Here is a 12,908-nt window from a genome sequence, read left to right as displayed (position 1 = left end):
AAATGTGGAGATGGGACTAGAAGTGAAGTGTCTTGATTTCCAACATACTTGTGCTTCGAATTCTTTCATCATCTTCTCTGAGTTCACCATCCATCACATTTATTTGTTTTCTTTTCCATTTCTTTCTTTTATTTTTTTAGAGTGAGGAGGAAGGAGACAAACATCAGTTGGGGACAGAAGCAGCAACCCAACCATATGCCCCCACCAGGAATCGAACTGGTGAACATCTGTTTTGTGGGACGACACTCCACCAACTGAGCCACACCAGCAGGGGATTTTCCATTTCTTTCTTTCCTTCCTATTTCTTTCTTTTATTTAGCAGACAATGGATCTTTTTAAACAAAAAATTCTGGGCTTTTTTTTTGTTTCACTTCTGCCAGAGTTTTTCCATGGTAGCATTACTGACATTAGGGGTTAGGCAATTCTTTATTTTGGGGGAGGATAGTTGTTGTCCTGTGCATTGTAGGATATTTAGCAGCATCCTTGGATTCTACTTATTTGATACCAGTAACACTCCTCCATTTGTGACAAACAGAAATATCTCTGGACATTGCCAAATGTCCCCGGGGGGCGGGGTGGGGAACAAAATTGTACCTGTTTGAATAAGAATTGCTTCTTATTTTGGCAGTGGTTCTTATTTCACTTCTTGAGTTTCCTTTTACTTCTGGTCACTATGAATTCAAAATCATATGTAGTTGTAATCATAGCATAGATACATTTTTGAAAATTTATTGTTTTGATAGAGAGATGTCAATTTGTTGTTTGACTTACTTATGCATTCATTGGTTGCTTCTGTGTGTGCCCTGACCAAAGATCAAACCCACAACCCTGGCATATCAGGATGATGCTCAAACCAACTGAGCTACCCAGCCAGGGTGTAGCTATGATTTTTATTCTATTATTTTTACTTAACATTTTGTAACAGGTATTTTCAGTGTTGCTATATGACATTGAAATTTGTTGTCTCTGTCTGCCTAGCATCTCTCCTCCCCTATCTTGTAACAGCACCCCTTTGTCCATTGTGGAGCTATGCCTTTCTCCTCTAATCATTTGATTCTAGGGTCCTTCCCTCAGTCAAAGATGTGGACAAATGAGCCAGGCTTGATCAATCATAATAATGCATCTCCACAGCCATAATGATTAGTCTCAGTGACAGACACATGAGCCAAGTTGAGCCAATCAGAGCCCTTTCCTGGGAATTTGTTAGAAAAGAACACTCTTCTTCATGTGGGTTGCTAAACTGATTTTGTAAAGTTGGAGCTCTCTGAAGCCATGTCCTCAGCGTGTTTGCAGTTCAAGAGAATGAAGCCAACACAGACAGAAAGCAGAGCTGAGAGATGGGAGAGAAAATCTTGGAGGCACCATTTGAGCCCCTAGATCTACCCATCTCTAAGGGCAATGCAACCTTTGTCACTCAATCTTGTCCTCACACCCTTTTTTCCCCATTTATCTTTTGCTAAGTTGGTTTAACAGAGATTCTTTTGCTTGCAACAAGGAGTCCTAATAAAGAAAATAGTATTCATGTTAATAATACTTAATGGCTCACATTTCCTCAAATTGTAGTGCTGTGGCTTCCCTAACTGTTCTGCTAACATTGAATTTTAAAGTGACTTGAAATATTTTTTCATTATAAATGCAGTGTTCTTTTTCAGTGCCTTCCGAATGACTTCTGGCAAATTTCCTATTAGTTTCCTCAAACATGGGTCCTTGGTTTGAATTCTGAGCTACAACATTTAAAACTGAGTGATTTACCATCTAATTTAAGGCCATTGGTTTTGCTTTATCCCCTTTTGCTTTTTTACTTCCATTACCATCATCCCATCTATGCTTATACCGACTGTTTCGGCACTACCTGCTCCAGCTGCACAGGCACATTTGAATGCATTAGTGTGCTATGTTAGTGCATTGAGGAGTTTCTTATGGTGTCATGGAGATTTATTTTGGACCATTTTAGAACCTGCCTTTTGATACCCTTTAACTATTAACCTCAAAAGCTATATTGTTCAATTTTAAGCCTTTAAGACTTTTACATTCACTTAAAATACAGAATTATTGTATTATCCTAATGTGTATGAAAATGCCTCCAATTCTTTCATTACTGTGAAGCCTATATGTATGTCATTTACCTGCATACATTAACTTTTCCATACTTTAAGATCTAGTTCAGATGTTGTTGTTTTCTCTGTGATTTCTTTTATCACTTTGCTCACAATTGTTTTCTCTTCTCATTGCACTTAGTAAATCTCCCTCGTATCTATGAGGAGTGATGCAGTAAGTGGGGGGTGGTGCTTCTTTAGGGTCCTCTAATAGTCTTAGACTTGCCTTGCAGAGAGTCATAAGTAACAATATACTACTATACAAAATATATTACTATCAAGTTATTTATGAAAGCATAACTTGTGATAGCTAAAAATTAAAAAAAGTCAAAAGCCATCATTAGAGGGCTAGTTTAATGAGTTATGATATAGTCATAAAGTGGAATACTATGCAACTATAAAAAAGAACAAATAAGTTTTGTATACATTGATATAAGACAACCTGTAAGATATAGTATTAAGTACGTGAAGAGGTGGTACAGCAGAGTAACTGTAAGTGTGGACCCCAGAGTTTGGTCTCAGTTCTAAGAGCAGCTCTGTTCTTTGTTAGCTGTGTGCATTTGGACAGGTTTCTGAGGCCCAGTTCCTCAGCCTTCTTTTCACCTGTTAAATGAAGATGCTGGAGAGGACACAAAAGAAGACATTTCCAGTAGTGCTTGGCTTTGCCAAGGACATTCCCTAGCTATTTAAGCTTCTTTCAAAACCCAGGACTGAATGAATATTCAGTGTTTTATATGGGGAATATGAGGAAAAAGTGTAACGACACTATTATAACAACTCAAGCCTTTGCTTCTGAGATAAAAGCTATCTAAAATCTTATTTTTTTAAAAAAAACCTCTCACCTGAGGATATGTTTATTGATTATAGAAAGACAGGAAGGGGGAAGGAGAGAGAGAAAGAAGCATTGATGTGAGAGAGAAGCATCATCAACTGGCTGCCTCCCAAATGTGCCCCAACTGGAGATGGAACCCACAACCCCGGTGTGTGCCCCGACTGGCAAGCAAACCTGCAGCCTTTTGGTGTACAGGATGTTGCTCCAACCAACTGGCCAAGGTGAAGCCATCTAAATTCTTAATAAAATAAGAGAGTTACATAAAAATGGCTTAAAATATTTTCTTTGTCATATTTAGTAATATAGTCTCTCTTTATTCCTAAATCATCAGTTCAAATAGACATATGTCACTATCTAATGAAGGGTTAACCACATTGAATTTTTGTAGATCAGTTTCCTTATAAAATATAATAATGAGGTTATGGCATTTTTAAGGCATACATTTGCAGATGTGTACCATTCTAGAAAACCCAAAGTATGAAAATCCACATGTGTAGTAAATTGGAGGATTGCACAAATTCCATTACAGAAGAGTTCTTCGTGTGCCAAAATAATGAATTATGAGGTTTCTTTAAACAGGAGGGCACAGGGGCTCATGTTTTTTTGCAAAAGAAACTTTGTATTTTATCTAGAAAAACTGTCCTTTTTTATGCATCACAAAGCTTCCAGAGAAATATGTATCAGAGAGTGACCCACAGGTACCTAAACAGATCAGCTGAAAAAATCAATTCTGTAGCCATTGGGGGTGGGGATCAGGAAGAGGTGTTATAGTAGATTGGGTGTTGTGCAAGACCTCTCTGAATAGGTGATATTTTTTGAGTTAAGATGAATAGAGATGAATAGAATAAAGCCTCAATAAAGCTGAAGGAGCCAGGCCTTTGAAGACTCTTTGGAAGAAGGGTGCTGGCAGAGAGCTCGGTAAGTAAAGTCTCTCAAGTCATAACAAGCTTGATGGATCAAGAAACAGAAAGGCCAGACTCCCCGGAGTATAGTAAACCTGGGCAGAATGGGTCACGATGAAATGAAAAGAGGTAAAGGAGGGCCCGATTAATTAGGACCATGGTAAGTGCATATAAATTACTTCCCTTGAAGCATCAAATTTTTAAAGAGCTTCACGAATGGACACTCATATTTATTAGAAAGCATATTATCATTTTACTTATAATTCAAATTTAAATATTTAAAAAATAAGAGTAGCTTTATTCCTTAAAATAATAAATTCAAATGAATACAGAAAACACTGAAATTTGAAGCTTCTCTCTTCACTAACCTGTAAAATTTAAATTCTATAAAAAACCATATGAAGAGTAATTTTCTGACTGTAAAGACTGATAAAACTGTTTATACAGAATTTGTTTTACCAGTATTTGTTTAATGTTTCTAGCCTAGATTTACGCTGAGAGGTTGTTGTTTTTTCCTTGTTGTCACAATCCTCAACATGCAGACCCCTCAAACCTGAAAATATTTTCCTGAAATTCATTCAGTGTTTTTGTGGTTTACTTTTAATTGATTTGGAATTTTCCTATAGGTATTGTATGAGTTAGAGATTGTGGGAGGCTGAATGACCACCTTCCCACCACCCCCCAATTTATACCCAAATCCTAATTCCTGGAAAGGGTGAATACATATGGCAAAAGTGACTTTGCAATTAAATTAAGGATTTTGAGATGGGAAGATTATCCTAAATTTTGGGGGTGGGCCCTAAATATTTTCACATGTATCCTGACAAGAGGGGGACAGAGGAGGTTTGACACAGATTGGGGCTAAGCAATATGAAGACAGAGCAGAGATTTCAAGGTGTTATGCAATTGGTTTTAAAGGATAGAAGAAAGGGGCCAAAAGCCAATGAATGCAAGGAATACAAATATACAGCTCTAGAAGCAAGAAATGGCAAGGAACTGCCTCTCTCCTAGAGGTTCTGGAAAAAGTGGCCCTGCTGGTACCTTAGATTGTGCACTTTAATTTCAAACTTCTGGACTCTAGAATTTTAAGAGAATAGATTTTTGCTGTTTTAAGCCACTAAATTTATGGAAATTTGTTACAGCAGTCATTGGGAACTACCATATTTTGCCATGCATAATGAGCATTTTTGGCCCAAATTTTTTGAGGGAAAAATAAGGATGTGAATTATAAATGGGTAGTACCTGGAATACCTTGCATCTGTTGTTGTGTTTTGTAATTATTTGTTACATACTATTTGTTTACCATAATATATTAAAAAATAAATGCTAAAATTCCTTAATAATACAAAAGACAGGTATCTAAATATAAATAAATAAAAATTGAATTAAAAATTAAAATGAAAGATTATTTTCCTGCAAGCTTGGGCCAAAAACATGGATGCACATTATATATGGCAAAATATGGTAATACAGAGATCTAACTTTATTTTTTGCCACATAGTTAACTAATTAATCGTCCTAGTATCATTTATTAATATATTATTTCCTAAGCGATCTGAAATGTTACGTTTGACATATGTCGATACTTGTGTGTATCTGAGTTGGTTTCTATCCTATTGTACCACTCTATCTACTCTTGAGAATGATACCAAACTTTAAAATTACAGTATCTCTATAGTTTAAATGACTAGTAGGGTAATTTCTTCATCAGGCTTTTTCTTCAAAAACATTTTTTTTGCTTTACGTTACATTTATTCCTCCCAGAGAACTTAGGTTCAATTTGTCTAAAAAAGTGAGAATTTTTCCTGTAACTTCATGACATATATAGATTTACTTGAATATTCCTATCTAGAAATATATACTGTCCTTTTAGGTCTTCTCCTCCATACTCCACATTTAAGCTATAAAGTTTTATGGTTTTTCTTCACTTAGGTTTTATACATTTCTAAAAGCTTATCTGTTTTGTCTATGGGATCTTTTAAAAATTACATTTCTAATTAGATATTATCAATGTGTAAGAGTGTTGTTGGGTTTTGAATCTGGCTATTCTGCTGAATCAACTTAAATGTCTAATAATTTTAGGTTGTGCGACAAGACAATCATATCTGTAAATATTATAACCTCTCTCTTCTTTTTCACCACTTTTTTCTTGTTCTATTGCATTAACTAGAACCCATAAAACAATGTTCAATAATAATGGTGTTAATAGGCATATTTGTCCTTTTTCTGACTTTAGGAGGAATGCCCTTAGTGTTTCACTATTAAATATGTTTTACTTTGTATATTTTGTGGAGGTATTTTAACATAACATATATACCTTTTGGCATAGGCATAGACACAGTAAGAGTGTTTCCAGGTTGCTAAATATTTCTTTAAATCAGAAAGCTGATAGTGTTATTAATTTACAATAGCTATATGTATATGTAGTTATATAAGTATAATACGTTTATTAATGTTAAAATTCTTTAATTGTGTAAAAGCTACTGGGTAATTTTAATGTTTGCATTTCATATTTTTTAGTATTTTAATTAGAAAGTCTATAACTTTTGTATTAAAAAAATTCAGGCTTGGATACCAGTCACGCTCGTCTTACAAAACGCAGGGGAGAGAGAGTTTTCATAAAAGCGGAAAACTAGGGGATAAAGGTTGTGTGGGGGTGGCTGTGGAAGCAGTGCCACGCTGGCTGGAGGCAGCCGCGGTGGGGGGTGGTGCGGAGTGGGGAGAAACCAGCCCCGAAAGGGAAAGGGATCGTGATGTGTTTAGGAAAGTTGATGGGTCGTGTTAAATGGCGTTTCAGAAGAAATACGAAAGCTTCTGGTTTACAGCAGGAGCCAAACAAAGAGGTGTTGGGGCTCTGGGAACCTCCTTTAACAGATCAAAATGGGTACAATGGGTACCTCCCTTTTATGAAACTTTAAAAGTCCGGACTCCAGCCCTCTGCAAACGCAACGTCCTCCCAGCGCACCCGCAGGGTCTGAGACTCTCAGCTACCTCAAAAACCCGGAGAAGGAAGATCCAGGTCGGCCCTGGAGGGGCCAGCGGTGGGCTCCGGCCGTCTTGCACACTGGGCATGCGCAGGGGGTGGGCCGCCCCGTCGGCTCGGGGAACCGTGACGAGTCCGGAAGCGCCTGCGCGCGCCCCTCCGCACAAGAACTAGTTTTGTTCCGTGTCCTACGGAAAGGAGCTTCTCCGGGAGAACGCCCCGCAGAACTACGCAGACCCTCGCCAGCGCCGCAGCAATGACCAGCAACAGCTTCGCTTATAATGAGCATTCCGCGGGAGGGGAGGCAACAGAGCTGGGTCAGGAGGCGACCTCAACCATTTCCCCCTCCGGTGCTTTCGGCCTCTTTAGCAGCGATCTGAAGAAGTGAGGATAAAGGTTTGGGGTGCGGGGAAGGGATCGGGGAGCTGGGGACCCCAGAGGAGCGGGCAAGGGCTCCCGGAGAGGAGTCGGGTGGCCCGGAGACTGCCGGGGGGTTAGTATCCTGCCGGTGGGTGGGGTAGGGTCACAGCTGGGAGTAGTGGGAGTGGTTGGGGAGTTGCGGAGACAGTGTGTAGGGGTCTCTCGTCGTCTTCAACTTTGGTGAAGAAGAACCATTTGGAGAACTTAAGTTCCATCCCCAAAGACTCTGATTGAGTTGGTCTGGGACACGGGAATCTTAAATCTGAACGTACGCTTCTGGCAAATTTAATGGTTGTTGGATCAGACTCGGAGAAATTTACACAGTAGGCTGAAAGAGTGGGGGTTGAGAGGGAAGTTTGGAGTGTGAGTGTTGCTTTTCCGAGACAGTTGAAGAGCAGGAGCAAGGAAGTGTTCCGGCGCTTAATGAACAGACACACTGGTTTACACAGACATTAATGTTCTAGGGCAGTTTCTTTTGCATTACAGACTACTCCCCATCTCAAACAATAATAAGCATATGAGTAGAGAGTATTTAGTTATTAAAAACAAATGTACACTGTTTTTTAAAAGTTAGTAAAAGTTATTCAGTTACCACCGAAAAATGGGAAGAAAACAGTCCCAAATTGTTTTATTTTGGGAGAAGGGTTTAAACATGTAGAATCACAGTAACTGTATATTTTACTGTAATCATTTTTACACTTATTTTTAATCTTTCAGTACTACACACTATGGCCACATGTTAGGCTGTCACTAGATGCTAAATTAAAGTACCTATGCTTGTGACTTTGACGGTTGTCAGAAGGGTATAGCGGTAAATTTTAATTTAAAATTTTCTAACAAGATAGGGCAGTCTCTAAAGTCCTATAGTAGTTGAAATTTGGGTGACATTTTGACTCTTTTAAGCGGATTGAAATCTTATGTACAGCTTGTAGAATAATTTTTTTCCACCTTATTCTCAGGTTAGAGGAGTTTAAAAGTAAGAAAATTTCTTTTCATTTTTCATTCTGTGCACTTAAATGATGTATTATTGTTCTAACAAGGAACTTGTTGCAGCTCTTCAGTTTTATTAGCAAAAGGTTTCAGCTGTTGAGTTAACCTGTAAGTTTGTTTCTGTCTTGCATGTGATTTGCTTACAATTAATCACTTATGGCTTGTGAACATTTAACATGTTTTTCTCTTTGAGCTCTGATTTTCTATTTTGTCTCATTTGGGTCTGATTTGGAAAAAAAAAGATCTATGGGTTTGACTATGACCAGTGTTGTTGAGGTGACTAAACAGGTTGGATTTAAAATAAAAATAGCTAAAAAAATTGAATGAATGAAAATAGCTAACATTTATTTAGCGCTTGCACATTTACGCGCAATACTTTACCTTTATTATCTCATTCAGTGCTCCTAACAATCCTATTGCTTGTTACTGGATACTGATCCCACTTTGCCAGTTAGGAAATTGGAGTACAAGTGATTAATTTGTCCAACATCTAATACACATACAAGCTACAACACTGTACTGTTTAAATTTGAACCCAGATACCCTAAGAGCTCATTCTTTCAAGCACTTTGTTATACTGCTTTATACTTGATGAAATTTATGGTGCTTTTATTAGAGAATGCATGCAACTCGTTAAAAGTTTAAAGTTTTGAGTAGTAGCTGTAGACAGTGTAGACCTTGAAGTTACCAGGAATTAGAAACAGTTTGGCCATTGAACTGTAACATAATGGGGTTGTATAAGAAACAAGTAGACTCTTGTTCTGGAAGTGGTCAGTTAATCTTTTTTTGAGCCTATATTCACTCATTTAAAAATTGGTGATATTTTTTGCTTAAAAATAACAAAATATATGTAAAAAAATTTAAAAGCTTACCCTGTTTTTTTCACTCTAGTTTTTGATGGTTTACTCAGAAATGGTTTCAAATTTACAAAAAGTTGCTAGTACAGATAACTACTCCCTATGCAAACTCAACAAGTTTAAAAATTGCTACATTGCTTTATTTCTCTGTTTCTCCCCCTCCCTATGCACACAGACACATATACACATTCACATTATGTGTTCTGAACCTTTGGAGACTAGGTTGTATACATCATGTCCCTTTATTCTTAATACCTTAGTGTGTGTGTGTGTGTGTGTGTGTGTGTGTTTTAAGACTAAAGATACACAACTACATACTGTTATATTCAGGAAATTTAACATCAGTACATTTTACAGTTGGTAATCCAGTGTTGTCATTTGTTCCAAGAAATAATTTGTATTTTAGCCTTTTTTCCCCCCTCTAGTACAGAATTTTATCTGGGGGCCTGTATTTCATTTATTTGTCTAATCTCTTTAATCTTCTTTACTCTGGTCTAGTTCCTTAGCCTTTGTTTTTCACTACTTTGGGGTTTGAAGAATGTAAGCCAATTACTTTATAGCTCGGAAATCAATGTTAGTGGTGTTTCCTCTTTAGATTCATGTTATGTGTCCTTGGCCATAGTACTACCATAGGTGATGTGTGGCCTTCTCAGACTATTGCATCCGGAGACGTAGGATGCCCATCTTCATGATTATTGTCCAGCTATTTTATTTTTTCAGTAATTTATCTATGGGGAAGACCCTTTGAGACCATGCAGATGTCCTGCTTCTTATTAAATTACCACCCCCTGTATCTGATGAATCTTCTCAACCAGTCTTTGCCACAATGGCTGCAAAATGGTAGTTTCAACTCTCTGACCCCCTCCAGTGTTCTCTTTGGCCTCTGGTTCTAGGGCAGTGTGTCCTTTGATGCTTCACTGCTCATTTCCAAGATGCCTAATCACTTCCTGGTCACAGGATTATTGATGGTTTTGTTTTCAGAATTTAATCTCATTTATTAATCTTATTTCTCCCCTTCCCTCCTTAAACAAAACCAGAATTAGGGAGATTTAGATGGTTTTATGAAAGATCCTATACATCATTTATTGGTTAACCAGCCCTGTGTGTTAGAATATTGGCTTCATGGTTTTCAGTTTCTTCGTTTAAAGTGTGAAGAATTAATTTTTTTGGTATTTCTTTCTTTTGATACTGTTGTAAATTTTTATTTCTTTTAGTTTCCTAAATCATTTTCCTTCTTTGTCTTAAACAGTTAAACTCCTTTTTTATTTTTATCACTTGGCTATGTGTTAAATTTAAAAATAATTTTAATAATTTTATTTCTGGATTAAACATTTATTTAGGAATTAATTTCTAGAAAGAAATGCATAAGACTAATGAATTTTTCTTAAGACTAGTAAGACTATTAAGTTATCTAATCTCTCTCCTTTTGAGAGCATCTCAGTGGTTTAGAGCGTTGGTCCTAGGGAAGATCTAGATTTAAGTTAATTGTTTTCACTTGTAATGTTGCCCGTTCAAGTGGCTTTATCTCTTCAAACTTCAGCATCCTTATTTTTACAAAGGGTATGATAATGCTTGCCTATTTGGTGAGATTCTCATAAGATGGTATAGTTGAAATAGTTTCTAAATGAGAATATTAACTAACACTATTTGGAAAAGCTGGTGAAAGTTTTACTGAAGTGGTGACATTTTAAGTCTTAAAGCCTGAAAAGGTATTTCCCAGAGGGAGGAAAGGGGAGCTCTTCAGGCAAAGTGTGTAGGAACCAGGAGAGCTTCGAAAGAAAATGCATGTTCGGCTGATACAGAGATTAGGGCATCAACATTTATAATTGTAGGTAGTAATCAAAGCACAGGAGTGGATGAAATCATCCAGGGAGAACTTTTCTTGTTAGAAGAGAAGGCAGTGTAGACAAGTCCCTGCATTTAAGGTGTGAATGGAAGAAGACCTAGGTAGGGAGAGAGTGCTCAGAGGGGTTGGAAACCAGAGGAAGGTTAAAAACGAAGCTAAGGGGACAGTAAGAGGAAATGTTCCACTATGTTAGGAGTTGCATGGTGAAGGCAAATAGAATAAAGGCTGAAAAGAGGCCATTGGGTTTAATATTTAAAAAGTGACCTGAGGAACCAGGAATTTACTAGTGCAGTATCACATGAAATACTTGAAAGGTAGCATTTTTAGTCCCTGCTGTAATTGGGGTGGATTTTTCTTTTGTTTAGATTCACAGAGTTGATTTGGACCCAAACAAGGGGCTGCATGCTTTCCTGTAGTCATGCTACATCCTGTAGTTACGATGTAGTCAGCACTACATCAGTGGTTTACATTGCATTAATAAAGCCTAGCTTATTTTAACTTAAATTTTATTTACTGTCAACTTTACAACATCAGCCGTGAAAATTACATTACATATAACCCTTTAACTTTTATTAATATCAGTGTTTGTCCGTGGCGTTTCCTAGGAAGATTACAAGGATCTGTGGTTTGTTTGTAATTACAGCAAATCTATGGCTCTGTCAATTTTTTTCTCTTTCACGAAGGTTGTAGACATACAGCTGAATGAACATAACCTTTTTATAGGGATGTTCTTGAGTTTACTTTATTAAAAATAAAGATAAACTAGTCATAGATGAAATTATTTTATTAATAGTAACACATTATTTTGGTCATACCTTAAAAAGTCATTGTGTCTCACTTATATGGGCTTTTAAACTTGATTTTTTGGCGATTGTTTCCATTTTATTTATAATAATTTTAATTAGGGTCTATACCATATTTTTATAATTTTTTTTACTTAACACTTTTATAGCGTGAGTGGTTTTACGTTTGTTCCACTTTCTTTTTACTTGTCCTACTATTTCTCACTGATGTGCTCAGGAGACCAGGGTTGCAGGTATGAGAATGTAATCCACTAAGGATTTCTATAGCATACTGTTGTCGCTTCCATCATCTTCAAGTTCAAAAGAGTTAAATTCTTTGAGTTCTGATGACTACAGTTTTGTTAGCTGATTTGTTTGGTTTGTTTTGTTAATTCTGCCTAGTGGGTTGAAATTTATGATTACTAGACCTAGTTTTGGAGATGTTAACTATTTGCCATGTTATACACTATGTAAACTGAATCCTACTTTATTTTACTTACAAAAAGCACATAAAATATTAGCCAATTACAATGTTTTATTGATGTTTCACTTACTGTCTTTTTTCCAACATAGCTATTGAAAGAAGAAACTGTAATGGCATGTGCAGTGCCTTCCAAGTTAGACGAACTTACTTAGTTTTGTCTTTACAGAAATAACACGGCTAGTTTTACAAAGGGCTCACTGCCGAAGTTAAGGATTGTCACTTCATGCTGCAGTAGGGCTTCTATAATTTAATTCTTGAAATACACTTAAAATTAAATGAGATTTTTACCCATTTAAAAATTGATGAAATACTGCCTGTAAGCAGAGTCTTACTTTCCAACAGATTGTAAAAGTCTTTCATTTTATTTGCTTGTCTTGCTTTTCTTCTTGGAGGAGAGTTAGTTCTGACTTTTACAGTTTATCTTAATAAATATTCAGCCAAAAAGATGTTCATCTCTTGATGTAGGGTATGTTATTTTAAGATCACTGCTTTAGTGAAATTCGAGGAGGAAATCTGGAATACTTAAATTCGAAGCATCACCATTAAGTATCATAATGTGAAATATATTAATTAAATTTTTTGGGGGGGAGGATTTAGAACAGCAGTACTAGAACTGAATGATTAGAACAAAAAAAAGGCAGACAGATGGTTGGTTGAAATGTTCTTTTTTACTGCATGAAAACTTAAACTGCTCATGGAATGACAAATGTATTATA

General features: G+C 36.7%; 1 protein-coding gene across 1 annotated transcript in view; it reads left to right on the top strand.

Moving 5' to 3' along the window:
• Positions 1-6,960: 6,960 nt before the first annotated feature.
• AP3B1 (adaptor related protein complex 3 subunit beta 1) overlaps positions 6,961-12,908 on the top strand; it is a 262,282-nt gene continuing 256,334 nt past the window's right edge. Inside the window, exon 1 of the mRNA XM_053664477.1 lies at positions 6,961-7,197. Within this exon, the coding sequence (XP_053520452.1) occupies positions 7,070-7,197 (128 nt within the window). The 5' untranslated portion in view covers positions 6,961-7,069. The remainder of the gene's footprint in view (positions 7,198-12,908) is intronic.

This window comes from Artibeus jamaicensis, unplaced genomic scaffold (genome assembly GCF_021234435.1).
Source record: "Artibeus jamaicensis isolate MK-2021 breed Jamaican fruit bat unplaced genomic scaffold, CSHL_Jam_final contig_373, whole genome shotgun sequence".
In the NCBI taxonomy this organism is placed as follows: domain Eukaryota; kingdom Metazoa; phylum Chordata; class Mammalia; order Chiroptera; family Phyllostomidae; genus Artibeus; species Artibeus jamaicensis.
This window is presented reverse-complemented; position numbering and strand designations above follow the sequence as displayed.